Source organism: Lonchura striata, chromosome 12 (genome assembly GCF_046129695.1).
Source record: "Lonchura striata isolate bLonStr1 chromosome 12, bLonStr1.mat, whole genome shotgun sequence".
Taxonomy (NCBI): domain Eukaryota; kingdom Metazoa; phylum Chordata; class Aves; order Passeriformes; family Estrildidae; genus Lonchura; species Lonchura striata.
This window is the reverse complement of record NC_134614.1, coordinates 7,192,301-7,219,989: the sequence shown is the minus strand read 5'-3', so window position 1 is coordinate 7,219,989 and position 27,689 is coordinate 7,192,301. Positions and strand designations below refer to the sequence as shown.

Sequence of the window (27,689 nt, the reverse complement as noted above, 5' to 3'; positions counted from 1 at the left end):
AGAAAGCTGGTTTCCTGAAGCTGTTTCATTAATGTGCCTCCTGCCCTTTGCAGAAATCAGATCTTTATGGTTATTCAGTCTTTTGTGTCTTGTTGTCAATGAGAAAGCCTCTCACAAGGGTGTGTGTCTGATGCAAGTACCTGTCACCAGCTGGAAACAGAGAACAGGTATTTCCCAGTAGGTTCCCAGGCAGCCATCAAAAAATTAGGTGTTTTCAGTTGGTTTTGTTTCAAACAAGATTTGAGCTGGTAATTTGGGAAAACCTTCTGTTTCTCTCATAGTTGTTTCTAAAGTGTGGTAGCATGGCATCATTGCTTAGTGCTTATTCTGGTTGTCAGTATTTCTGTTTGTATTTCCATGTTCAAATAAAAATTCAGCTGCAATTTGAAGAGTTGCCAAAACTGAAGGTAGACTCCCCTGTTCACTCTCTGAATGTCACAGTCTTCAAATTAGTGGGAATCTGCACATCACGTAGGCTTGTGTTGCTTGAATGGAAGATCACCAAGAGAGTTATGCAATTTCTGGAGAGTTTTGTTTCAGAACTTGGCCCAAAGCTGTTCATTCTCATTAGTGACTTGGTTAGTCATGTTTTATGTTTATTTCAGCATGCAGGCTGCAAAAATGACATACAGCTTTGGACAAGCAACAGCTCGAGGGAGCTCGATAGCCATGCCTTAGGTGTAGGATAGACATCAGTGTGACCTCATTTTGTCTCACTGGAGGGACCCTCCATGGTTGCAAGCAGTGACAGTCGAGCCTCCTACGTGTTGTTTGGTCAGTGATCCTGTTCTACAGCAGCCATGCAATGAGGTGAGCTGTGAATGCAAACATTAGCTTTAGGCACAAGGGATAACCATCAGCAATTCAGGCACCTTGTGCTGATACAACTGTTTGTACAGCTGCACAATAGATTGGGAATCTGACCTGGTTGAAAAGTAATCCTTAAAAAAAACAAAACAAAGCGCTGGTTTATTTTTAACTGTGATCAGTTCCCTCGTTTGATTCATAGTGAGGCTGCAAACAGTTGTACCAGTGCAGCAGAGTTGAGTGGGAGGGTACTGTTAATGCTGTTCCAGATGTCAAAGGATTGCCTGTACAGTCACGGTCTGAAGAAATAACTGAAGGAGAGTTAAAACTGATTTGGCTCAATCAGTGCCAGAAGGAATCTCAGCATAATATTGGGTGGATTTTTAAAGCCAGGCATTTGGATGGCGTTGGTTCCATTGTGGAGGATCACTTTATAAGCAGCCAAGACAAGCAAGCTTTTTTTAACCCTAAAACTGCCCTGTTTTACCAGCCCAAAGAGAACATGGTGGATGAATGAAGTCTCAATGTGCATTTTTTTCTTGTGCAGACCAAACTTCTGATGGATATGTTTTCACTGTCATTTCCCTGTCAGACAGCTGGAGGCCTAGGTGTTCACATCGGTTTTCTTCCTTAATTCACTGGCTTTACACATTCTGAAAGCAAAAAAAAAGAATATTAAATATTTTTTCTTGACTTTTATCTTCAAATAGCAAAAAACCCAAACTGTAAAACCTCTTTTTTGTTTTCCCTTATCTTCCCTTATTTTTTTAACAGGATTATGGAGGGCAAAGAGCCAGAAAACACACCTTTATTCTTTTTTCATTGCTCGTGTAAGGTCTGAAACTGTGTGCACCCTTGCTGTTGAAGTGGGGGAGTTGACTGTTTTTCCTGTTGAAGAATCCTCACTTTGGCACCTGTGCTTTGCTTTCTCTGGGGTGACAGGTGTAAGGTGCAGCACATTGATGGTTCCTTTCAGTTCCTGTCAACTACCCTCTGAAGCCTGAAAAAACTGCTCTGATTGTTGCACAAGTACTTCCTTTTTCTGGGATTTTGGTGTTTTTGCTGGAAGCTTCCTCTTGTTTCCTTTCTACAGGAGCCGGAAGGATCTTGTCCCATCTTTCCACCTGCTTTCCAGGAGTCTGTACTAGCTAGGAGTCTGAGGGACACAAGGCTGAGATGCACAACCTTTTCTCTTTGTCTAGTCCATGTGGAGGTGTGAGTGGGAACTCAGGCTCCAGAGGTGTTTGCACATGTGGGTGACGACAGCACCTTGCAGCTGAGAGGCCAGCAGTTACTCTGTAAGAGATTAGGCCAAATTGTTTTCTTTGGCTCTGGTGTGATGCCTTCAAGGTCTTCTGGGGCAGTTTAAGACAGGAGAAGATGAGATGAGAACTTAGGAGGTGCCAGTTGTTCTCTTCACCTGTGTTGTAACACAAACCTGAAACCTGCTTGCCTGCCTGCAGTGGATTCTCCTTGGTGGGGCAGTTCCCCAGTGCTGAGCAGCCATTCCCTGTGCCACCCATCTGGCTGAGGTCTGTCCATGCTCCCACAAAATGTCACACCTCCTCTTCCTGCCAGCAATGCTTTTGTCCTCTGGCTCAGCACAGCCATCCCCAGCTGTGACTCATTCTCTTGCTGTCAGCATCTGCGGTGCATTTACTGCTCCTCCATCCCGCCTTCTGATGCTGTTGAGATTGTAGAATTTGGTACCCACAGCTGACATGGAAGTGCAGTTTCTGAGTGGACTCCTCCTCATGCTGAACTCAGCATAGTTTTTCCATCATCCTCCTGCTGGGGAGGCATTTAGGTGGTCACTTGGATGACTGTGCAGGACTTTCTTAGGGTTGTGGCTGCCTTATTTAAGCCTCACTGTCAGGGAAGAGGCCAAGGTCTGTGACTAAAGAGTAGGTATACTTTATTTTAGGTTAAAATTTTAACCATAAGATTTCTCTGAGACAGGAGGTAAAATTGTTCCCTCTGCTTATTCAATCCATAAGTTGAGTTACAAATTCTGAGTTAATCTTGGAGCTGGGCCTCCTCAATGGGAATGGCGTGAAACTTTTTCCTTTCTCTCTGCCATGCTGATAATGCAGGGACAATTTTCTGCCTGTTGATGAGTTTCTGAGCCCCTGCACTAAATTTTAAAAAAATGTTTTTTCTTGGTGGTTTAGGTTGATTCATTGTGGCTTTTCAGTGTTGAAAGTACGTTCCTTTCTAACTGTCTCTGACAATTGGATTGGGAAGCTGTGCTGAGCAGCCAGCTTTTGCATTGGAATAATTTAAAAATAACCTGTGGAGACTTCTTCCTCTTTGTAAATGATGTGAAGCCAGAAATTAGCTCACAGAAAGCTGAGCAATGAGGCCTCACAAGCATTGATCTTCCCTAAGCTCTTCTCTAGAAAGCGTGTGTCATAATCTCATTTCTCCTATAAAATGCAAAGCCAATATTGGATGACCCTGCTCTCTTAGGTACAAGCTTGGAAAAATGTCTTCTGGGCTGGTAGTGATAAAGCAACCTTTTGTTGTACATATTCTGTCAGGTCTTTCTGCTGTGGAAACTCCCAGGCTTAGACTGCAGCCAGTGCTTTGGAACAGAGAAGGAAGGTGCCCTTTTCTACCAAGGCAGGGTGTATTTGTGGCAAGGTGTGCAGCAGGAGGATTCGGCAGCTCAGCTCCCTCTTGCTCATCCCCGCCTCCTACTGGGGAGGAAAGACTGGTGATGACAGACCAGGCAGGGCCGGCCCTTCTTGCAGCCTTTGCAGTGACACTGATAGCAGTGACAAGGACTGGCAGGTCCCTAGACAGCCTGTGCCCTCCTGCCAGCGTGGTGCATTTCTCCAGTGAGGAAGGGGAAGCCTGGATAAAAGAGCAGCAAGGGAATTTAATCATATCATCCCTGTTATGTGCAGTACTCCACTGCTCCCCAGCATGATCTTATCACAGTAGTGCCAGCTTGTCCAGCATCAGGCCAGACAGGAATACAAGCTGGAAGAGGCCATTTGAGCCCCGGCTTGGGTTACCCCTGTCTATAGACAGCTGCATGACAGGTGTTCACAAAATGTTGCAGAGTACCTGCTCCATATGTTGCTGAATGTGACAGACCTTCCCTATTAATGGCTGTGTGCTGAGAGTTGGCTTTAAAAAAAAAAAAAAAAAAAAGATAAAAAGAGAGAGAGAGGTTACCACTTAGGGTGCCAGTATGAGCAAAGGGGTATTGTCTGTGTCCTGGGTCTGAATCCCTAACAAGGACTCCCAGTACCTCATTCCTCCCGGAAAGCTTGCCATGCTTTATGTGTAGGTAACAGCAGAAGGACCTTTGCAATTCTTGCTAATCTGGCCTCTAAGAAGAAAAAACCTTATTTAAATCCAGATCTAAGCACTGGTTTTAGTGAGTGGTTTCAGCAGTCCAAGCAGAGTTAAAAGTACATGGCTCAGCCTCTCTTTCTTCAGAAGGAGCTGAAAAGGCTTGGCTTCCGCTTCTTTCTTAGGAAAAGAGGAGAAAATTCCTGGTCTCGCAGGCTGCTGGCAGAAATGCTGAAGCTTTGTGATCTTTGTGATAGAAGTATGGCACAAATAGTCTGTTTGGTTTAACCTCAGCAAGCAGCTCAGCCCCACACAGCCACTCACTCACTTCCCTCCTGGTGGGATGAGGAAGAGAATTGGAAGGGTAAAAGTGACAAAACTTTGGGTTGGGATAAAGACAGTTTAACAGGTAAAGCAAAAACTGCATTCACAAGGGAGGTAAGAGAAGGAACTCATTCCCAGCCTCCCTTGGGCAGGCAAGTGTTCAGCTGTCCCCAGGAAAGCAGGGCTGCATCACAGTAGCAGTGACTTGGAAAGACAAACACCATCATTTCGAATATCCCCTGTTCCTTTTTTCTTTCCCCAGTTCTGTATGCTACACTTGACACCATATGGTCTGGATATCCCTGGGGCCACTTGGGGTGTTGCCTCTCAGCTTCTTGTGCACCCCCAGCCTCCTCACTTGTGGATCAGTGTCAGAAGCAGAAAAAGCCTTTATTCAGTTAGCATTGCTCACCAATAACAAAAACATCTCTATTATCAACATTGTTTTCAGCAAAAATCCAAACCACAGCCCCATACAAGTTAAAAGGAAGAAAATCAACTCTCCCAGCTAAAACCAGCAGAGTTTTCCTTCAGATCTTTAAGAGCCAGAAACATGTATGTCTAAGGACTTGTACTATAAGCTTAATTTCCCTTTCCTTAGGTTCAGACAAGCTCTGTCTTTAGATCTGGCTCTTTCCTTGTGAACACTTAGCAGTTGGTGCATATGTGCCCTGTTGATGAGGAAGAACGAGGATTGGTGAAGGAAGCTCAGCTCATGGCATAGGGTGGAGCATGCGTGGTAGTGGCTATTGTCCTCTCCAAGCCCTTGCTCACTGCACTTCCTCCCCAAGCCTCACTGTTGCCATTCTCCTCCTCGGTTGGCATTACTGAGCAGCTTTTCCTTAGACTTCTGTTCCACTTTGGATGCATGTATATGGATTGTATTCTACTTCCTGGCCTCAATCTGACGAGCCATACTTGTCACGGTGAGAGCAGCCCGTCCAGAAAGGAGTGTTTGGTAGTAGTTCAAGTGTTGGACAAGATGCATGAGAAGGCTCAGGATTTAGAGCTATGTGCTTAAGTAAGCTAGGAAAATCTGTAGCTTCCTGGATGTCACCAAGGCCAAATGTTTCTAGTTACATCCTAAGTATTGCTGCAGGTTCCTGGAGAGTTGTGTTTTCTGCCCAGGTCCCAGGGCTCATCTCCATTTACTGCTAACTTGACAGACATGTTTCAAACCTGTGGGGGGGGGGTCAGCTTTTGTACTGGAAAGTTGATCTCATAGCACTGTGGGAAACAGTTTTTTTTAACTTTCTTAGACTGGATTTTCTTCTCATACCTCATCCAATCCAGCATGAGTAGAAACAGCCCTGCTTTTCAGAACAGATGCTTCTGCTTTTCTTTGCTAATGAGTCTAGCTCACCAGGAACCAATTGACCAAATGCTGTACTCCTCTTGTTTGCTATACTGGTATTCTCTATTCTTGTGCTTTGCCCCTGAGTGCTCTGGGGCTGTTCAGGGAAGGTCCAGCTTGTGTCATGGTGACGTTGGGATCTGTATTTATCCCTTGCCTGTGGCCTGTCTCCAGAGTCGTCAGTGGCCATCTGCCTTAGCCCTCCTTATGGCAGGGCCTGGGGGCTGGAGTCGGAGGAGCGACGTGCTGGAAACATGGATGTGCAAGCTGCTGAGGGCAGTCAGTGTTCTTGTGTGTGATTCATCACAATTTAAAGCATTTGTTTTCCTTTTTATTTAGGGAAGTAGCTTTACCAGTGAGTCGTGAAGCGTTGCCAGTGTTCCCATACAAGATGGCTTACAGAGAGCAGGGACATCACATCATGGGGTGCTCAGCAGTAATTCTCACACCCATGGCACTGCAGCTCCCTGCCCTCACCTCTTGCCATGTGGTGACCTCCAAGGCTAATTTTTCTGTCTCCTTTAAGTTACATCCTCAGAGGAGACACTGCTGTTCTTGTTCTCTGGTGCTGTGTACTGGCAGGGGCATCTCCTTGGGTCTGATGCTGGTCTGGTAAGACGCCTGTAGTCTTCAGCCAGGGTTCAGTAATGTTTAAGAGGTCTCTGGCTGGGTCTTGAAGAACACAGCTCTGTTTCTATGAAGGGATATATTCCCTGCTGGAGGGTGATGTTTGGTTTTGAGGACAGGGTTTACCCCACTTAATGGGTTAGGAAGAGCAGAGTTATCTTGGATGTCATACTGAATTTTATTTGGAAATGTGTTACTACAAGAAAACACGTCTTATTGCCAGGAAGTGTTTAAACAGTGAGGTATGCAGATCAGACTTGGAGCAGATACACTGACAAAGAGATGTCTAGACATAAATATTGTAGAGCAGATTCTGTTCCAGTGTACGAGTCTGTTACTGGGGAGGATAATGAAATATGGGGGTTGATATGTCTGTGTAGTCACAGATAACTCTGCTCCTAAATCCCATCCCCCACCTTTCCCGAATCCAGCTCAGTGGGCACTCTGTCTGTTTAAGGAGAGATCACTCTCTTGGAAGGGGGTGCTAAACTGGCCCGGGTGTTTCACTGCTGCTTGAGCTGTGGATACCAAAGGATCTGCTTAAATGAACTGGTCTCCCTCAAGCTGTATCTTAGACTGTGCATTGTGTATTGCAGTTTAATTGGAAGGACTTGAATTTTTTAAGCCAGCTAAAATAATTGAACTCATGCCTTTGTTTAACAGACAAAGGATGAGTAATATTTAGAATTTCAAATAGTTTTCTGCTTTATGTTCATTTGAAACTGCTAAGATTCTTCTGTCTTTGTGGATGGTGTCCATGTTTAGTAATAACCCTTTGAGTTAGTGTGATGAAAAACACTAAGCTGTATCTGAGCTATTAAAGTGTCTCTTTCTCAAGCTCTATGGAAATGTTCATCTTTACAAATGCCTATGAAATGCTGCTTGCCACAAAGTATTTTTTTCTCACATTCACTTGAACATGGGAAAATACTGCCTGTATCACTGTTTCTCTAGACTCTGTGGATGTGTGTGTAGAGCAGTTGTATCTGGCTTTGGACTCTCTCCCCACCTGATGCCCAGCTCCTTTTCTTGTGTCACAGCCTCAGAATGTTTTGGTTTTATGGCTTTCACTTCCTCCCAGGGAGCCTGCACAGCCACAATTTGTCATATTGGGGTTTCCTGGGGGTGCTGGGGTGCTTGACTGTGAGCCCAGGACACTTGGTGGCCACAGCCATTTCCCAGCAGCCCTTGGATGACTGCAGTCTTGAGCATCATGTGCATGTCCCCTGAGTGTGACAACTGTCACACCAATAAATCTTGTATTTCTCTTGTCCTGTGAAGTTTAAGCTACAGGAAGGTGTGAAGTTAAGTTTGTCCTCTGTATTGTTTGGAATAGCTGAAAGCTGTGCTTTATTATTGGCAAAAATAAAAGAAATTGAATCCAAGACAAAGCTGCATCAGGAGGGGGAGACTTTAGTCTGTGAAACATTTGTCTGGAATCTGTGAAGAGCTGACCTCTTGCAAATGGTGGTACCTCTCTTATTCTTAGATATTAACTGTGTTCAACCCAACTAAAACATCTATGAGCTGAAGTTTCTTCTTCTTGATAAAGCAAACAAGAGGGAGGAGAGAAATCCCCAGCATGTTTTTGTTTGTGATCTAGCTTAGGCTCTGAGTGAGTTTGGGAGACAAATTTGAGGGATGCCTTGAACAAACTTTGACATGAGTTACTTCAGAGAGGGACTATCTGTGTTGTGTGTTTTTTTCCTTCCTATTTCCTGGCCCCTGCCTTAAAAGCCAGCTGAACATTCACATTATTCCCCTTGCACTGAATGTGGCAGTGTGGTCATGTAACCACAAAAGGAAATGTTTTCCACGGGATCAGCAAGATGATTCAACTCAAATGTACGTACCTCATACTATCCCAAAAACCCAGTGTGAGGCAGCAAGCAGGAGTGAACAGAAAGGGAGAGAGAGGCATTGTCCTGCTGTGGGGAATTTGGGTTAGATTGGGTTAAACGTGTTATGAAGTATCACCCCTCCTTTTGAATCCCTCGAGCTTCATCGAATTGGAGCGGGGGAGATGAGCTCCTGTTCATGCAGAATTCCCCCGGCCTGGCAGTGTTGTGTGGCTGCAGAGACATCCCGTGGCTGGATGAGGAACAGCCGTGTCCCTTGTTCAGGCCTCCAGGATCCCTCAGTTCTTAAATTACTGCCCTTGGCTGTTGCTGTGCGAAGAAACTGGAAATTCGATGCATTTGGAAACTGTAGTCACCACTTGGTTGTTGTACCAACATCTGGGTAACTCATCGTTGTGAGGAAATCCTGTGACATTTTCCCTAGCAGCCTCAGGGGCAGCTGTGATCTAAGCTGGAAAAAGGGCAAGTCATCTGGAGAGAATTTGGACAGCTTTACTTTTCCATCATCCTGTGGCTATACCGGGCACTCTGCAAACACTAAAAGACCATCTGCTTCTCTAAAGCACTTGTAATCTCATTTGGATTTAGTGATATATCTTGCTTACCTCTAGAGATCAGGGCTTTGTTGTGCATATAGGTCCTGTGAAAGCATTAGGAAATTGTCCTGAAAGGCTGAGAGTAAAAGGAGAGAATCTGAGCAGAATCCATTCAGTTCCAGCACACACAGTGACAGAATGACTGTCTTATTCTGCATCTTTCATGTCAGTGCCTGAAGAGAAGTGAGCACTAAAGGAGGAAACAGTGTGACAGTAGCAGGTGAACAGGAATTATTTAGATATTAAAAATGCAGAGGGATGAGGAGGGGATTTCAGATTCTGGAAATGTTTGTACTGCCTGTGTCAGTCACCAGTACTGATAGGCAGGTGTGGCCTATAGCTCACAGTCTGCTTCATTGCCTGACTAATAAAATGAACAGGGAAGGAAATAATATTTTATAAAAATGGGAGGCTTAAAATAGCCGTATTTCCTCCTTTTCCTGTCTGCTGTCAATCCTATTGGAGGAGCTCTAGATGGGACTGCCTCCAATTAGTGTGTGTTTACCTCTAGGATTAAAGAGGTGGTGAGGAGCATGCTGGAACAAGCAGGATGTAAACAGAAAACCGAAGAGATGTGGGAATAAATAAGTACCGTAAACTTCTCCAAGCAAACAAGGAGTGAGTGTAAGTAGTCCTTTACTAACAGGAATCTATTGCTTTTTCAGATCACTGCAAGGAAGCAAATTGCCAGGATTTCTCCCTTGTGGCTGCCTGACCACTCCTGAACTACCCCTCCCAGCCCATGTGGCTCTCCCCATGCTCCAGGAGTGCAACGGGTGCCCAACGCAATGTGTGTTTGTCAAACCATGGAAGTGGGCAAGTATGGCAAGAATGCCACTCGCTCTGGAGACCGGGGGGTCCTGCTGGAGCCTTTCATTCACCAGGTGGGCGGGCACAGCAGCATGATGCGCTACGATGACCACACTGTCTGCAAGCCCCTCATCACCCGGGAGCAGCGCTTCTATGAGTCCCTGCCCCCAGAAATGAAGGAGTTCACACCTGAGTACAAAGGTGAGGCCTCTTGGCATTACAGAGTGCAGTTACAGCCTTTAAGAACCTGCCCTTCCATTTTCCTGCAGCTGCTACTGTCTTTTGGGGTAATTTTGCTTTTTTTTAAACTCCCTTTTGTGGGCTGGCAATTTGATAGCAGCACTTGGAAAAAGGAGGAAGTTGCTTTTTTATTGGTAGGCACACTGAGTTGAATGTGCTCCTCTTTCTAGACAGAAAATATGCAGTGTGACAGTTGTAGTCCAAAGTTCAAGGTTATGGATGTGTAACTTAAGCAGTTTTATTTCCAAGTTATTGTCAATTACAGCCTTGACCTTGAGATAATGAAGCCAGATCATAGACTGAGCACTTGCAAATTCCAGTTCCATAATTTATTGCTTCCTCATCCCATCTTTTATGGACCCATAGCAGCAAGCTGCTGTAGCAGGAAGTATGGCTTTCCCAATGCTGAGGTGCAACCTTGTCCCCAGCTGAAGGAGTGGAATTTTCCAGTGCTTGTGTCATTGTAGGAGGCTGGCAGCTCAGCTGTGTCTTTGAGAAGCTCGATAGGCTTCCAGCCCTGTGTGTTTGTGTTCAGGATGGTGATGTGGTCAGGTGGGCTTCTGGGGGGCTCAGTGTTCCTGTTCCCTCTGCTGCTTTCTCTCCACATGGCATTGGGAAGGTGGTGCTTTACAGACAGCTGGGACCACCATCTGTTCAGGATCTTCCCTTTGCATCTTACTGCAGCCTGATTGTCTCAAAGCAGTATCAGCTTCCTTCCTGGTGTCTGCACACAGGTTGTCATGAGTGAGGGGTGCAGTCTGCAACAGATGGGTCCTCTCTTAACCCTCTGGCCATTCTGAGGCCACACAGTGCTCTAGTGTCCCATCAGAGTTTTTCTTGGGGTGGTGTGTTGAAAACCAACTGAGCTGATAGTCCAGATGGATTCTTGTCTTGTTGAGGTCAGGTACTTCCTGGTACTCTAATGGCATGGGATGTGCATGTCTCTCCCAGTGTGAGATTTCATCCTGTGCAGTTTCCTCATAGTCCTAGAAATCTTTCCTATTGATCTGGGGGAGAGAAACACTGGGTATGATATTTTCTGTCTGAGCACTTGGATATTACTGTAAGACTTCACATAGGTATTTTGAGCACATCCAGGCAGCACTTGGAGTAACTTTATGTAGTGACATTCTGGAGTTGTGTTTCAGGCACCTGAACCTTGCTAACATTGTCCTGTGCAGATGAGGAGAAAAGAAGGACGAGAACAGGATGGCCAGCATCAGCTGGGCAGGGCAAGGTTTCCTCATGTTTGTGATAAATCATTTGGTTCAGTGCATCTGTCATTTGAAACTCCTGGCAGCTAGTCAATACTAGTGACAAGCTAATGAAACATTTTGTCATTGCACATCAGGAGATGGGCTGATGGCCTCATTTTCAGGGCTGGAGCGGTAGTCCCAGAAATGAAGATGTCAGCCCTGAGTGGAAGTGTCAGCAGTCCTGCTCTGCGGCTGGCCAGATAAATTCTGAGTCTGTGCTGTGGAAGATCTATAACCTCCCTTGGTCTGGTGCTTTCCCAGGAGCCTTCACAAGATGAAGCTGGACAGGACACAGGGTCCTGCTTGCCTGCCCTTGGCAGAGGTAGTTATGCTTCCAGAGCCCCTTGTTTTTATTGCTAGGAAGGCCTGGATCCTTGCAGATCCCTCTTTTGAGACTGGCTGACTTGTGATGAGTGGCAGGTGTTACCTCAGCCTTAGGGCTCTGTACTTCATTGCTCTGATGCTGGAAAGCTCCTTTAGCAGAGAAAGCACAGTCCTGCTTGGCCAGTGACATCCCTGTCAACAGCAGGAATGTTTCTGCAGGACGTAGGTACTTATCCAAGCAAACCAGATATTTTACATGCTTTGCTCCCGTCAGCATCTTGGCAGACTGAACTTGACTCTCTCCAATTTAACATTTGCTGCAAGACTGAAGGAAGGAAATAAATCACACCCTCAGCTTTCCAGCTGTACTTTTGTCCTTATTTCCTGTGGTGGCAGAGCTTCCCCCTCTTTCATTGCTCTTGGTTTGCTTCGCTTCTCTATGAGCTGTTTTCCTCTCTCCTGCAGAACATTTGGTTGATAATGGTTGTGTTCCCTCCTCCAGGAGAATTGACGTGTTACTTCTCCCTGGCAGGTGTGGTATCTGTCTGTTTTGAGGGAGACAGTGATGGCTACATTAACCTGGTGGCCTATCCCTATGTGGAGAATGAGGCTCTGGAGCAGGATGATCTGCCAGAGAGGGACCAGCCACGGCGCAAGCACTCGCGCCGGAGCCTTCACAGGTCAAGCAGCGGCACTGAGCACAAGGAGGAGAAGCCTGGCCTGGCCAGTGACAGCACCGAAAGGTAAAACTTGGAGGGCCCAGGGACAACACGAATAACAGGAGAGCTCTCTTCCTTACTCCTGTGGTTGAGGATGTTCTGCAATTCCTTAAGGTGGCCAGGCTGTTGTGCACTTGCTAGCCCAGCACATTTTGGCACTGCAGACTCTGTCAGGAGTTTTGCTGGGTTCAGGACCAGTTCATCCATATGAAATGCTTCTGATACAGGGTAAGTGTTGGCAGTGTATCAGATGTGGAACCAAAGCATACAGAGCAGATTTGAACACTCTTCAGTCCACCTGGTTATTAACCCAGGGGTTTCTTCCCAGGGAATTTTGAATAGGGGTCTTCTGCCTCCTCACCCCAGCCAGAACTTCCAGAGGAGCAAGTGTTACTGTTTGCTCTATTAGCAGATATATTAAATAGACCAGATCCTGGAGCATGGGTCCATAGCCCAGGGTGCTGGTGAGGATTTGCTTTTAGTAGATCTGCATTGTGTGCAGCAGAAGGAACAGAAGATGGTTGTGTGCCAGTTGAAGTTGTGACAGTCGTGTGTGATGAACTGATGGATTCTAACGGGCAGGTTTGTTCTGTCTTTACACCAGCAGCATCCAGGAAACGAAGAGTCCCAGGGTGGACTTGCACATCCACTCAGATGTTCCATTTCAGATGTTGGATGGGAACAGCGGCCTGAGCTCTGAGAAGATCAGCTATAACCCCTGGAGCCTGCGCTGCCACAAGCAGCAGCTGAGCCGCATGCGGTCCGAGTCCAAGGACCGGAAGCTGTACAGTATCCTTTGGGAAGCACAGCCAGGTGTGTCAGGCTGCTGCTGCCCTGGCCTTACCCGCCTGTGCCTGAGGCAGCCAGGCCTGCATTTCCCTTGGCATTTCTGTCCTCAACCACAGTTGAGTTACATGTTTCTTCTAGCTGTTCCTTCCTGTTTCCCATACTGTGACACTAAAGAATCATAGAATGGTTTGGATTTTAGAAGGGGCCCTAAAGTCCACCTTCAGGCAGTCAGACTGACTTCTTCATGTGATTGGAAGATGGATTTGTTTCCTGTGCCTTCACAAATGGCTCCTTTTGCTGAGCTTGCCAGCTTGCGGGATTATTGTGTTTCACCTGATTCTGTTTTCCTCACATGGAAACAAACTTACTTTTAATAGCTGTATTCTTCATAATTTTAACTTTGTGGGCTTCCTTCTCCAGTTCTCAAGTGTGAGCTTGGAGACTCCAGATTTTGTTTTTAAATAGCGTACATCGCTTGCAGAGAAATCATTCTCTTTGGCTGCCCTCTCCTTTTTATGCACACTTCCTTATTTTTATGAAGTTCCTCTTTCTAAACCAAACAGAGTTTCTCTCTTGCACATTTAATCCAGCTGTGCTCTGATTGCTGTTTCAGATTTTACATGTTGATCTGTACCCTGTGGGACTTGTTAGGGCAAACTTTTGGGGTATTTTTTCCCCCTTTTGGAACAAGTTGCTGTACAGAATGCCTGGGCCGTGTTCTCAGTGCTGTGCCCCAGTGCAGGAGCTTGCCCATTGTGTGCTGCTGACAGAGGGCTCCTGTTACTGTTCTGTTTCCTGGCTTTGTCACCTCCCCAGTTCCCCTCTGTGTGTTGGGCAGTGCTGCTGTTCTGGACAGGCCAGCCCTGCCATTACTTGACCCTTAAGTTTTCAGTCTGTAGGCTTTGTATTGTTTATCCATATGGTCAAACGGCTAATTTGATTAGACTTTAAGTTCTCTTGTAATGGATCAGCAGTTCCTACTTGTATACTATGTCCTTCCTGACCAGTGTTTTGCTTTTCAGTTTCCTCTCTGAATTTCCAGTACAACTGCATGTGACCTTCCTGCTGTTGGCTGTTCCACTTTCTAGGCTGTTTCCTTCTACCAGCTATCAAAGTCTGGGTCCACTCTTTGTGTTTTGTCCTTTTCTTCAACTCGCCAAGCTGTTTGTCTTGTCTGTTCTTTGGTTCCTATTTGTTGTCCAGCCCTATCTCCTGCTGGCCCAAGTCCCTGTCTGTGGTGGCCCCTGGGTGCCTTTGGTGGGTGAGCTCTCCTTGACACACATCCCAGAGTTCCTGTTGCTGGAGAACGTGGTGCATCACTTCAAGCTTCCCTGCGTGCTTGATCTGAAGATGGGGACCAGACAGCATGGAGATGATGCCTCTGAGGAGAAGGCTGCTCGGCAGATGAAGAAGTGTGAACAGAGCACTTCTGCCACCTTGGGTGTGCGTGTGTGTGGGATGCAGGTAGGGATCCCCCAGGCTGCAGATGCTGTACCTTCCTTTTCATAGCTGCATTGAGCCTCCCAGTTAGTGTTTTCTGCTGAGCACTGAATTTGAACCTCCCGCTGCAGGTAGGTACACCAGCATTGACGCTATTTTTATCTTAATTTCTAAGCCTAAAACAAATGAACCTGCTTTTCCTGAGATGGCCTTCTTTGTCCAGAGCGCCTTTATTCACAGACAATTAGGGGATTTTCTAATAAATTATTTTTGTGGCTTAGTGTTCAGCTAGAATCACAATGCATGAGAATGGAAGTGTCTGACATTTCCTTCTGTCCTGCACTGAATGTTAAAAAGTGGCTCTGCTGTGCCTGTGCACAAGTGTTCACTGTTGTGCAATAATTGCTCCTTTCCCCACTTGCTGAAGGAGCCAGATCTTGTAACCCAGATCTCTGCCCACAGACTCTGAAGCAATGAGGGCTCCTCGTTAATCACATGCCACATAGTGGCAATAGGTGTTGGCAGCTCCTGCTGCCAGAGGATTGCCTGAGTTGTTGTAAGACTTAGCTTTTTAACTCTTGGGGTCAGTTGTGTCATGCCTTTTGGGGCACTGGGACTTGTGGCCCCTTTTGGGTGCCCTGGAAGAGAACTAGTGCTCAGGCATCCTGAATATGCCCCTGGGTGGCCCCATGAGCTGCTCTGGGATGCAGGGAACGGGCAGAGCTGTCTCCTGCTCCCACTCCATCGTAATGTAGATAGGATGAGTTCCCTCTGTACATTTGCTCCCACTTGATGTGCATTTCCTTTGGTGTTCCAGGTCTATCAGCTGGACACAGGGCATTACTTATGCAGGAATAAATACTATGGGCGCGGCCTTTCCATCGAAGGCTTCCGCAATGCCCTCTACCAGTACCTCCACAACGGCATTGAGCTGCGCAAGGACCTCTTTGAGCCTGTCCTCGCCAAACTGCGCAGCCTGAAGGCGGTTCTGGAGAGACAGGCCTCCTACCGCTTCTACTCCAGCTCCCTCCTCATCATCTACGACGGGCAGGACAGCCGTGCGGGGGCCCTGCTGGAGCGCCGGCCGGAGGCGCGCCTGAAGCGCGTGGACGGCTCTGTCCCGGAGAGCCTCCAGGACGGCGGCGGCTCCGAGCCCGGCTCCTCGGCACAGCCCAAGGTGGACGTGCGCATGATTGACTTTGCACACAGCACCTTCAAGGGCTTCCGCGACGACCCCACTGTGCACGACGGACCCGACATGGGCTACGTGTTCGGGCTGGAAAGCCTCATCAACATCATGGAACAGATGCGTGAGGAAAACCAGTAGCTCTGGGATGTGGCCTCTTATTCTTGTCCTGGTGGCAGGAGCAGACAAGACCACCCACTACTACAGGAAAAACACAGACAAATTTGGTTTTAAACAACTGTATCGCTCTGTTGTTTTTTAAATGTACTTGGATAGAAGAGCTGAGGTGAGGCAGGACAGAAGAACGCCTCATGCTGACCAGATGGTTCTGACCGCACTTGCTCTGCCTTCTGGAGGAGGCTCTGTAGATGCCTGCTGGGTGTCAGGTGTCCCGGTTCTTCGCTCATCATATGTGTGTTCTGGAGGGAGGACCTGGACATAGGGAAGAGAAAGCAGGAGGGCCTAGGGCCCTAGACGAGGCTGGAGCTCTGGTGTGAGGAGTCTTCTGCTTCAGGAGCTTCCCCTTTGAATTTCTCCTTAGTTGTTTGGAGAGGGCGCTTGCCTGATGGTTGGCAGAGTCTGTGAGGCCACCGGTGAGAAGTCAGGTGCCGGTCCCTGTGTTCGGTGTTGCTGGCTCTGCCCTGGGTTTTGGAGGTGGGGCTTTGCTTTTGATGCTGCCTTTTTCTGCTGTTTGGGCACTGTGAGTAGCTACCCCAAACACGGAAATGAAATGACCAAATGCAATCCTTGGCAGAGCTGTGGCCTGGAGGGAATGCCGCACACGTAGAGCTGAGCTCAAGCCTGGGGTCTGCTTGCTCCCTGCTGGCATGGCATGGCATGGGCAGGCACAGGGCTCTGCAGGAGTGACTCTGCCCTGGACCACTGACTTGAAAGTGCTCAGCTCGTGGGCTAGCAATAGTACCTGTAGCAGTTAACATGACCCCAGCAGTGCAGTGGGGCATTTTGGACCATTTCAACCCTTCCCTCCTGTAAAGTACAGAGTATGTCCCTCCAGCACAAAGCTGCCCTCTTCCCCTGGGGACCCTCTGCCCCCAGGCCCTGCTCTTCCAACAGGTCTGGGGGTGGTGGAAGGGGAGGCTGAGGCTTAGGGCTGATCCCCATCTCCTCCCTGAGGGTCTCTAGAGGCCAGGTGGGGGGTGACTTAGCTGAGCAGTGAGTGCCACTGTCTTGACTGTTCAGTACCACTGCCTGACTGTTGAGCTTTGCTTCACAGAATCAGTGTCTCCCAAAATAAATGTCCCCAACCTCCTTTGATGAGGAATTAATGTTTGATACTGTGGCCTAGTGGTACCGGACCGAACCCTGCTCCACCTCAGCTCCTGTTTCTGTGCTGGAGCTCTGGCTGCTCCCTCCTGCTCTTACTGACTTGTTCCATGGCATTACCATTACCCTGTGTACCCACAAGGCCAGGGTTGGGGTTTTTTAATTACTTCAGGGAAGCTTGTTTGGGGAATACTCGCATGTCGCATGTGTGCCGACTCCATGTGTGCAGAGGCCGCTCGGAAAGCACGGCTGCCACATCTCAGGCACAGGTCTGTGGCACTGGTGTGGAAGGGGACAGGAGAGCTGCCCACTTTGTCTGCCTGTCTCCCAGATCCTGAAGCCTGCCACTGCTCCCCTCCCACCCTCTGGAGAAGGACTTCTCTCCACGGCACGCTGCCCTGCGCTGGGTTACTTCATTGCTCCTGCGGGTCCCTACCTTGCCAGGGCTCGCAGGATTTTCAGGGAGCAGGTTTGCAGGAGGCAGCGAGGCTGGGTGCGTGCGGGGGGTGTAAGTACCCACAACAGCCGTATTGTTCCCTGGCCCTGCCCTAGCGTGGCCCATCGCCACCCACCTCTGCATGTCCTTGTCCCCGCGGGCTGTGCTCGGATGAGCCGGGCCGCACCGCCGGGAGAGCCCCTTGCTGTCCCCCGCGCTCATTCCTGCCTTTCCCCGCCTCACTGCGCCGTGACGGACGGGCCACGCTGCCGGTGCTCAGTGGGAGCCGCCTCCCTCCCTTCGGACCACCGCGGTGGGACTCCACAGCTTGTACATAGCCTTGGCCCTGTTTGTTTTTACATGAATAACCACCATGTTTGTGCTTCACAGAGAACCAAAAACCATTAAAGGATCTGTTTTTGTCCGCGGCGTGCCGTGCCTGCCTCTCTTGGGGACGGGATTAGGGGGTTTGGATGAACGTCCCCGCCCGGTGCGGCCACAGTTCTCTCATCGGAGTGGCCCCGTCGCTGCTGCGTCCCGAGGGAGCCCCGGCCCCGGGCAGGGTGCGGTGGCTGCAGCAACGACCTGGCCGTACGGCGCTGGGACCCTTTAGACCTGGTTGGGCGGGCGGTAGGAGCCGGCGGGAGGCAGGGCCCGGGCGGGCGGGGCGGTGTAACGGGGCGGGCGGTGGGACCAGGATCGCCCGTGTGCCGGGGGCGGGCGGTAGGACCCGGACCCGCCGTGTGCCGGGGGCGGGCGGTGTAACGGGGCGGGCGGTAGGACCCGGACCCGCCGTGTGCCGGGGGCGGGCGGTGTAACGGGGCGGGCGGTAGGACCCGAACCCGCCGTGTGCCGGGGGCGGGCGGTGTAACGGGGCGGGCGGTAGGACCCGAACCCGCCGTGTGCCGGGGGCGGGCGGTGTAACGGGGCGGGCGGTAGGACCCGGACCGCCCGTGTGCCGGGGGCGGGGCGGTGTGCCGGGGGCGGGCGGTGTAACGGGGCGGGCGGTAGGACCCGGACTGCCCGTGTGCCGGGGGCGGTGCCGTGTGCCGGGGCGGGGCGGTGTAACGGGGGCGGTGCCGTGTGCCGGGGGCGGGCGGTAGGAGCCGGACCCGCCGTGTGCCGGGGGCGGGGCGGTGTAACGGGGCGGGCGGTAGCACCCGGACCGCCCGTGTGCCGGGGGCGGGCGGTGTAACGGGGCGGGCGGTAGGACCCGGACCCGCGGTGTGCCGGGGGCGGGGCGGTGTAACGGGGCGGGCGGTAGGAGCCGGACCCGCCGTGTGCCGGGGGCGGGGCGGTGTAACGGGGCGGGCGGTAGGAGCCGGACCGCCCGTGTGCCGGGGGCGGGGCGGTGTAACGGGGCGGGCGGTAGGACCCGGACCGCCCGTGTGCCGGGGGCGGGGCGGTGTAACGGGGCGGGCGGTAGGACCCGGACCCGCCGTGTGCCGGGGGCGGGGCGGTGTAACGGGGCGGGCGGTAGGAGCCGCGCGGCGCTGACGCGCCCGGCGCGCCCGGCGCTGACGTGTCGGTGCGGGCGCTGGCCTGAGACGCGGGACGCGGGGGATGCGGGCGCTGATCCTGGTCGGCGGCTTCGGGACGCGGCTGCGGCCGCTGACCCTGAGCCGGCCGAAGCCGCTGGTGGAGTTCTGCAACAAGGCGGTGCTGCTCCACCAGCTCGAAGCTCTCCGGCAGGTGGGGGCGCGGGGCGCGGGGGGCGCGGGGACCGCCCCGCCGCCGGCTGACCCGCGCTCCCGCAGGCGGGCGTCAGCCATGTGGTGCTGGCGGTGAGCTACATGTCGGACGCGCTGGAGGCCGCTATGCGGGAGCAGGAACAACGGGTAAGGGCCCTTCCGCCTCCCCCCGCCTCCCCCCGTTACCCGGTCTGTCCCGCCGCTCACCCTGTGCCCGCAGCTCGGCATCCGCATCTCCATGTCCCACGAGAAGGAGCCGCTGGGCACAGGTAGGATTCCGGCAGGAGCCTGGGGCTGGAGGGCGGGCACAGGTGGGATGGAGGAAGTCCAGGGACAGCAGGGTGGGTGCTAGGGGGGAACACCGGGATGGATACGGCACGGTTAGAGACGCTGGGAGGGGGGCGTCGTGGACATTAGGGTGGGTAGGGATGGGGGACACCGGGAGTGGGACACCATGGGTAGCAACATGGCTATGGATGGGTAGGGCCAGCAAGAGCAGGGGAATCAGGAGTATGCTAGGATGGACATGGGCAGGACCAGGGACAGCGGGCCGGGTGAGGATCCAGAGGGACTGGGGACTTGGGAGCGATGCTGGGACGGGCAGAGGTGGGCCCAGCAGGACCCGGGCTCACCACGTCCCTGCGGCGTCACTCACGGCCGCGCAGCGGGACCGCTGGCGCTGGCGCGGGACCTGCTGGCCGAGGACGGGGAGCCCTTCTTTGTCCTCAACAGCGACGTGATCTGCGAGTTCCCCTTCGCGGCGCTGGCCCGTTTCCACCGGCAGCACGGCGGCGAGGGCTCCCTGGTGGTGACCCGCGTGGAGGAGCCAGCCAAGTACGGTGTGGTGGTGTGCGAGGCCGACACCGGCCGCATCTGCCGCTTCGTGGAGAAGCCGCGCGTCTTTGTGTCCAACAAGATCAATGCCGGCCTCTACATATTTAACCCTGGCATCCTGCAGCGCATCCAGGTATGAGCCGGGGTGCCAGGCTGGGCCAGGCTGAGGGCCTGTGCCCCCTGCTCAGCCCCGTACCTCATTCTTGCAGCTGCGCCCCACCTCCATTGAGAAGGAGATCTTCCCAGCCATGGCACAGGATGGGCAGCTCTACGCCATGGAGCTACAGGGTAAGGCCCTGTGCACAGTGCAGGCAGCATCAGGGGTCTTGCCTGCACTGCCACCCTCACACTGGGGGCTGTCACCGTGGCTTTGTCCCCACAGGCTTCTGGATGGACATTGGGCAGCCAAAGGATTTCCTTACGGGCATGTGCATGTACCTGCAAGCGCTGCGGGCTCAGCACCCCGAGAAGCTGCACTCGGGGCCTGGTGTCGTAGGGAATGTGCTGGTGGTAAGTGCCAGCCCCCAGCACAGCAGCCCTGGGCACGTCATGAGCTCTCTGCATTGTTCCACCACTGTCCTCACTGCCATTCTCAACCTGTGCCCTCCTCTTCCCTGGCTGGCCAAGTGGCAGGGGCTATGCCAAGAGCTGTCTGCCCTTCCAACCCTGGCATGGGCCCTCCTCCTTCCAGGACCCCAGTGCCAAGATTGGAGCAAACTGTGTCATCGGCCCCAACGTGACGATCGGGGCTGGTGTGGTGGTGGAGGACGGGGTGCGCATCAAACGCTGCACTGTGCTGGAAGGGGCCCGCATCCGCTCCCATTCCTGGCTGGAATCCTGCATTGTGGGCTGGAGCTGCTCCGTGGGGCAGTGGGTGAGGACATGTGTGCCCCCGCAGGGGATCAGGACTCAGCTCTTGCCCTCTCACCTCCTCGGGCTGTGCCTGCAGGGATGTGGTCCCTGCAGGCAGGAGCAGGAGCCTGGCACTGGGCCCCGAGCCCAGGGATGTGACAGGGCCTCTCTGGGGCAGGTGCGCATGGAGAACGTGACTGTGCTGGGCGAGGATGTCATCGTCAACGACGAGCTCTACCTCAACGGGGCCAATGTGCTGCCACACAAATCCATCGCCGAGTCTGTGCCAGAGCCACGCATCATCATGTAGCAGCCCCCAGCAGGCCCTGTGCTCCCAGCTCTCCTTGGATTAAATATTTATATTTCCATTTACTGTTAAGCATCACCTGAGTGCAGCCCCAACACCAGGGCCTTCCCTTTCCCATCATTCAGGGTACCACATAAGGAAGAATAATTTAATGCTGCTTTTCATAAAGTCAGCCCCCAGCCAGGGGCAAGTTAACAGCCCAAATGCCCAGCTCAGCACCCCTGCCCTGGCCCCGGGGCTCCCATGTGTTCCCAGCACTGCCACAGAGCCGAGGCCTTGGGCTCCCCTCCCTGAGAACGGCCCACGGGGCAGAGAGGCTGCTGGGCACCTGCCTTTCCCACCCTGCAGCCCTCCCGCCTCACACTGCTGCCCCGTGCTGGGTCCTGACCCTTTGGACGAGGGTCCCACAGCCCTGAGCAGGGCAAGCGTTTGGGGAGAAGCCAGTGTGAGGCGGGGGGGCTGCCCCGCTCCGCTCGGGGAGCCTGTGGTGTGGGGCTGGGCTCTATGAGCTGGCTGGCTTGGTGAAGTCGTCCACCCCTGTGATGGTGGCCTTACAGAAGAAGCAGTCCTTGTTGTTCATCAGGTGCTGGTTGATGCAGGCTCTGGGACAGAGGAGGAAAGAGCATCAGCCCCCACCCACACAGCACAGGGCTGGGTCAGGGGCTGGCAGTCATCCTGGTGGAGGTCAGACATGGGAGCTACTCACTTGCATGACTTATGGGAGCAGGGCCTGAAGATGGCTGAGATGGGGTGTGCGTAGCAGATGGGGCATAGGTCTTCCTCGCTGGTGGGCTGTGGAGGTTACCAGGAGTTAGCAGTGGCATCCAAAGTCCCGTGTCCCAGGCCTCTGTCAAGGACTGGGACAGGGCTGGGGCAGGGGGAGGACTCACCAGTGTGGTTGCAGCTGCCTGCTTGGACTCCTCACTCAGATGGTTCAGCATCTTTTCCACCTTTGCCAGCTCCTCAGTACTGATGTACTCTGTGTCTGGGGAGGAAACTGGGTGTGTGTGGGGTGAATGGGACCCTCAGCTGTCCTGAGGCTGCTGCACAGAGGCTGCAGCTGCCCTTGCGGACCAGCCAAGACAGGGAGCACTGGGCACTGAGGAGAGCAAAACTACTGGCTGGCACTGGATATATCCCCATCCAAAGTGCTGCTCCTGGGGTGGTAGAGGAGGGCATAGACACCTGTCCCCAAGACTAAAAGGGCTGGGATGTCGCGGAGGACACGGACACCAGCAGCCCCATTCCTCCCTCCCTGGCTGTGGGTGGGTGCTGAGCACAGCCCAGGTCCCGGTGCAGTGCCAACACTTACAGGTGTGCAGGGAGAAGTGGCGCTTGTCCGTGGCCGGGGCGGCTGCTGCCAGGGCCGAGGGCTCGGCGTGGCCCAGCAGGTACTGGATGGAGCGCAGCTGGAAGCAGGGATCTGCCAGCAGCACCGCGGTCGCACGCTCGGTCCTGCCAAGGAACACAGACCTCAGACAACCCACCCTGTGCTCCCACACCAGCACCCCCAGCTGCTGTCCCCCCGGTCCAGGGGAACATCCTCAAATACAGCCGAAGAGCCACCCTGACTCAGAGGCTCCGGGGATCGATGCGGTGCTTCAGCACTTGCTGAGGCTGCAGCCCTCGGGCCAGGGCCTGAGCCTGGGGCTGCTGCAGGGCGGCTGAAGCATCCAGCACTGCCCTTGGTCACAGCACCTCAGGGGACATGCTCTGCAGAGTCTCACACCAGGGGCTGGGGCCCTCCTGCACCAACAGGACAGCTCAGGATGCGCTCAGGGCAAGCAGGTCCCACCAAAAGGCAGGAGGGAGGAGTCGTGGCCCTCCCTGGCTTCAGTGGGCACAGCCGGGACAGATGAAGGTCGCCTTAATGAGTGTCTCCCTCGGGCACCAGTGCCGTGGCCTGCTAACAGCCCCTGGCAAGGAGCAGAGCTGGCTCCGTGGCTGGCCCAGGGGCAAGCAGAGCCGCCCCAGTGGCAGGAGGAGCAAGGGAGCAGCCAGTCAGCACAGGCTGAGCCAGGGCGCAGGGGGTTAACAGCCCCTTGACTCGCAGCAGCCGCAGCCGCCAAATTAGCTTTTTGCTGCCCTAATGGAAAACAATTCCCCAGCTCTCCTCTTCCCACTAAACCGCCTGAGCTCTGGATAATGACATTCCTGCGTGTCCTTCACCCTTCCCCGTCAGCAGCTCGCGGCATCCCCTCTGCCGCGGGGACCCCACCGGGCTCAGCCCCCCTGCTCACCCCAGGGCCGGGGGTGCTGGGGAGTCCCCAGCTCGTGGGGTGATGAGGATTAGGGCAGCCGGAAGGACCGCGGCTGGGAGAGAAGCAGCACCGGGGGGTGACCGCCATCCCCACTCGCAGCCTGGCTGCAGGATGTGACAGGAGGGGCTCCCAGAGGTGACGGGTCTATTCCAGCATTCTGCCCGAGGCTGGGCAGTGGCGGGGCAGCCGCTTTATGGATTACGGCCGGTCGCGGCTCTCCGGCGGCTGCACACCGGTGCGGCCGAAGTGGTCCTCAGGTCCCCTGGGGACGAGCGACCACGCAGGGTCGGTGCTGGCTGCGCATCGCTCTGCCCACCCGCAGGGAGGGCCACGGCCAGGGACGGGGACAGGGACCGGGCCAGGGCCACCACTCCCCGCGCCGGGGCCAATGGGATCCCGCCCGGCCCCCTCGCCGCGCACCGCCCGCGCGTAAATAGGGGCAGGAGCGCGCCCGGCTCCCGGAGATGCTGCCCGGCAAGGAGCCGGACGAGGCTCCCCGGAGATCGCAGCGTGCGGATGTGCCCCGGAGGCGCCGAGCCCTGAGAAACTTCGCACTCCAGGGATGAGCAGCTCCAGGAGGCAGCGAGGCGCCCGCCCAGCCCGACACACAGCCCCGGAGCGCCCGAGCGCCTCAGCCCCCTGATGCCGATCGCCGGCGCCCACCCGACCCCCCGGCAGCCCCCGGCCCCCGGCAGCACAGGTACGAGGCAGCCTCGGTGAGCCGCGGCAGAGCCGGGCAGGGCGATGCCGTCCTTTAGATCTTTTCAAACCCCACGGCTGGAATCGGGATTCTCTTTCGCGGGGTGCAAAGGGGCGTCTGTGAATGCTTGGTAGAGCCAAGCCAGCAGTAAGGGAGAGACGAGAGACGGCGGCAGATTTTTCCTCGCGTCTCATCGAGCCTGGCTGTGCCGCCGGGCTGTACAGAGGTTCCTGCCCACCACAATGTCCTCGCCGGTGACCGCGGATTCGGTCTGGCCGCGGGTGGCAAAGCTGTTCCTGCTGCTGCTCCAGCTGTGCACGCCCCGAGCCTCCCCGCAGCCCCGCCGCTGCCCCAACGCCTGCATCTGCACCTCCGACCTGCTGAGCTGCAGCCAGCAGATGCTGCAGCGGGTGCCCCAGGCACTGCCGCCCACCACCAGCACGCTGGACCTCAGCCACAATGCCCTCACCCAGCTCCACGACCACTGGCTGGCCGTCCTCCCGCACCTCGAAGCCCTCCACATCAGCCACAACCAGATTCGGGACCTTTCTCTGAGGGCATTTCACAATGCCTCCTTCCTGCGGTACCTGGACATGTCCTCCAACCACCTGCAAGCTGTGGAGAGGCACTACTTCGAGGCGCTGGTGAGCCTGGAGGAGCTGCTGCTCTATGACAACCACATCAAGCGGGTGGATGAAAACGCCTTTGCCAAGCTGAGTGATCTGCGGAAAGTCTACCTGAGCTGGAACAACCTGACCACCTTCCCCTTCCATGCTGTGCAGGGGCTGGGAATCCACAAGCTCCGCACGCTGGACCTCTCCTCCAACAGCCTGAGCAGCATCCCCGTGGAGGTGCTGGCAGCTCTGCCCGAAAACATCGTCAATGGCTTGTACCTGCACAACAACCCCATCAGGTGCAGCTGCCCGCTCTACCTGATGCTTCAGCGCTGGAATCAACGAGGTTTCAGCTCCGTGAAAGATTTCTCTGAGGAACACACCTGCAAGGTATCTGACAACGTGCCCCGGTCCCTGATCAAGTTCCTCAAACACAGACACATGTTTGAGAACTGCTCGGCGAGCACCGAAGATGCGCACCTCTCGCACTTGGAGGTGGTGGTGGGTCAGCCCATCCTGCTCACCTGTAACACCAGTAACACCAGCCTGCCGCACGCTGCCACCACCTACATGTGGATCACCCCTCACCACGAGCCCATCAAACACCCAGGGAACAGCAATCGCTCCCTGGAGCTCTATCGCAACGGCAGCCTGAGGATCGCCGCAGCCAAGCCCTGGCTCTCGGGGGTCTACGTAGGCTTGGCCATGAACAGCCCCTACAACTTCAGCAGGATGTGCGAGTTCAACATGACCGTCCTCTACCCCAAGGCAGCTGGGGAGACCTTCAGCACTGGCCTCACGACCCTGCTGGGCTGCATTGTGAGCCTGGTGCTGGTGATCATCTACTTGTACCTCACGCCGTGCCGCTGCCTGAGCTGCTGCAAGAAGCCGGCCCCGCTCAGCCCCCCGCAGGAGTGCAGCGCCCAGTCCTCCATCCTCAGCACCACTCCCCCTGCCACCGATGGGCCAAACCGCAAGGCCAGCGCCAACAAACACGTCGTCTTCCTCGAGCCCATCAGGGAGACACAGAACGGCAAGATCCGCCTGGCCCTCGGTGAGGACTTCCCCGACCCCAAGCACCCCAAGGTCCTGCAGCTCAAGTCGGACTCAGAGTCCATCAGCTCTGTCTTTTCTGATACCCCCATTGTATCTTAGTGGGACAGAGCTAGGAGGAGAGCTGAGGCCTCCTCCATCGCTGCTAGACCAGGATTACTGGGCATCCCGAGTTCCTGGCTTGACCATGACCCACAGGAGCGACTGACACCACCCACAACCGCTTCAGCCACGGGCTCCTGGTGGGTTTTGGGCTATGGGCACATTGGTGCCCAGCAAGAACGCCTTGCATAATCTGCTGACAATGGCTTGTTAGCACACGGGTAACGCTGAAGAACCCAGCATGCTGGAGAAACACCCCTTCATTTGGGCACCTATCCTCCCTAATGTGACACCAGGTCTGGGGGTCTGTCATGTCCACAGACCCCCGCCCCAGGCCAAGGAATAGTTGTGACAAGTGAGACACTGTTCTGGCTCATGCCAGGGTCCTCAGGAATGGTGATGCCACTGTCCTCTCCCAGCACACACCGGTTGCCATCAGCATGTCATGGCTGGGAGCAGGAGACTGGGACTCTGTCACAAACGGGGGGTACACACCCTCACACCCCCCCCCCCCAAACTGGCCATGCAGGAGGGATGGAGCTCAGCGTCTGACCAGCCACACAGCCAAGCAAACCTTACAAGCTTTTGCTTCCCGAGAAGCTGTAAATCGTCAAGGCAGGATTAGGTGATGAGACACAGCGCCCCAGCCTGCATTGCTCAGAGCTCGCCGTGCCACCAAGGACACTGAGGTCTCCGATGCACCACGCGCTCCTTCGCTGCTTCTCCTTGAGGCGGACACGCGCTGCTCAAGCACAGCTATTTAGGCAGTAACCTAATCAGCCTATCGATAAATGTGAGTAATCCTCCCCTCTCCTGGGTCGTAATTCTCTAGTTCCATTGGAATAAAAATGCCTATTTTTTAAGCTCACACTGGGCTGAGTGTCTCCTTGCCCTTGGAGCAATGTGCAGCTCACGGGCACAGTGGTGGGAGGCTGAGGTCTGAGGGAGCCCTGAATTCCTGCAGGCCCAACACACGGAGCCAGGCAATCTGCACTGGACTGGCAGCCTCTGCTCCCATCAAATGACCTTTAGGTGGCCTCAGCAAGGGGGTTAAATGTGCTGGTGGTCTGCTGCTGGTGAGAGAGAAACATCCAGTGGTTTGTCCTTGGGAGTGCAGGTCCCCGAAATGATGCCTGGGAGCTGGGGAAGGAGCAGCACTGACTGACATGAGGACACATCCAGACCCCGAAAGGAACAAGCAGGGTTTAGATGCAAGGTAAAGATACCTCTAGGGATGGGACTGGCACTGCCTTTGGCAAAGCCCTGGTGCTCCCTGCAGATGGAGCCCCCCACTCATTTCACCTGTGCTGCCTTCCCTGGCACTCACCCTTGCCTCTTCCTGAAACAGGGAGAGGTTCTGCCCCCACAAAATGCCTCTCAGATCCCACAGAGGGATAAGGGTATATTACCCATCTGCCAGTCACCAGTATCCTATCCACAGCTGGAGCTGGAGCAGGAGCATGTGGCCATCACATGCAGCACAGGGGAGGCTGGGGCTACCAGCTGTGGGCAGGAGCACAGCTCAGACATCATGGGGACCAGGAGGGGACCTTCAGAGACCTGCAGCCCCCTCCCATGGCTGAGTGCCCTGGTCCCAAGAGCTGCTGGCAGCCCTGTGACTGGCAGGAGGGGAAGAATCCTGTGGCATTGAGACCACACTACACACATCCTTTCAACTTCTCTGGCTAGGAAACAAGCAGCTTTTTTCCCCAGCAAAAACTCAACTTTGTGCCCAAATAAATTGTCAATACTGCCCTGCCCCCCCATCCAAGGAGGGTGAGCAGCTCTCCTGAGGCAGCCTGGCCTCCCGACAGTGACTTTGTGCAGCTCCGTGCGGTCCGTGCCCCGTGGCTGGCGGAGGTGACGGATGTACAGCGACAGCCCCCGCTGGCTGTGCCCTCACTGCCCCACGCCTGCCACC

At 53.9% G+C, this 27,689-nt stretch overlaps 4 protein-coding genes across 9 annotated transcripts in view; 3 read left to right on the top strand and 1 right to left on the bottom strand.

The window, feature by feature from the left end:
* Positions 1-17,783, top strand: part of IP6K1 (inositol hexakisphosphate kinase 1) — a 36,919-nt gene extending 19,136 nt beyond the window's left edge. For 2 of the 3 annotated variants that reach the window (XM_021529176.2, XM_021529177.2), the window contains 5 exons: positions 9,536-9,881; positions 12,033-12,243; positions 12,824-13,008; positions 14,297-14,472; positions 15,266-17,783. In XM_021529176.2, the coding sequence (XP_021384851.1) occupies positions 9,659-9,881; positions 12,033-12,243; positions 12,824-13,008; positions 14,297-14,472; positions 15,266-15,775 (1,305 nt within the window). In that variant the 5' untranslated portion in view covers positions 9,536-9,658 and the 3' untranslated portion in view covers positions 15,776-17,783. The remainder of the gene's footprint in view (positions 1-9,535; positions 9,882-12,032; positions 12,244-12,823; positions 13,009-14,296; positions 14,473-15,265) is intronic. The other variant, XM_021529178.2, reaches the window with a different exon arrangement.
* Positions 17,784-18,873: 1,090 nt separating this feature from the next.
* GMPPB (GDP-mannose pyrophosphorylase B) lies at positions 18,874-21,099 on the top strand. Of its 2 annotated transcripts, none has more exons than XM_031505909.2 (8): positions 18,874-19,046; positions 19,112-19,192; positions 19,266-19,314; positions 19,711-20,012; positions 20,113-20,167; positions 20,262-20,389; positions 20,571-20,753; positions 20,910-21,099. In XM_031505909.2, exons 1-8 carry the CDS (start codon positions 18,918-18,920, stop codon positions 21,039-21,041), a joined length of 1,059 nt encoding a protein of 352 aa, XP_031361769.1. In that variant the 5' UTR covers positions 18,874-18,917; the 3' UTR covers positions 21,042-21,099. The 2 variants fall into 2 exon arrangements, with proteins under 2 accessions (XP_031361769.1, XP_021384860.1); XM_021529185.3 differs by having other exon boundaries at positions 20,089-20,167.
* A 73-nt stretch (positions 21,100-21,172) lies between these two features.
* The window catches only part of RNF123 (ring finger protein 123), a 47,903-nt gene continuing 41,386 nt past the window's right edge, over positions 21,173-27,689 (bottom strand). For all 3 annotated transcript variants that reach the window (XM_021529179.3, XM_077786070.1, XM_021529180.3), the window contains exons 36-39: positions 22,351-22,493; positions 21,929-22,023; positions 21,745-21,830; positions 21,173-21,640 (exon numbers count right to left, since the gene is read on the bottom strand). In XM_021529179.3, the coding sequence (XP_021384854.2) occupies positions 21,541-21,640; positions 21,745-21,830; positions 21,929-22,023; positions 22,351-22,493 (424 nt within the window). In that variant the 3' untranslated portion in view covers positions 21,173-21,540. The remainder of the gene's footprint in view (positions 21,641-21,744; positions 21,831-21,928; positions 22,024-22,350; positions 22,494-27,689) is intronic.
* On the top strand, positions 23,983-26,636 carry AMIGO3 (adhesion molecule with Ig like domain 3). The gene has a single exon (XM_021529182.2). The coding sequence runs from the start codon at positions 24,242-24,244 to the stop codon at positions 25,766-25,768; it is 1,527 nt and encodes a 508-aa protein (XP_021384857.2). The 5' UTR covers positions 23,983-24,241; the 3' UTR covers positions 25,769-26,636.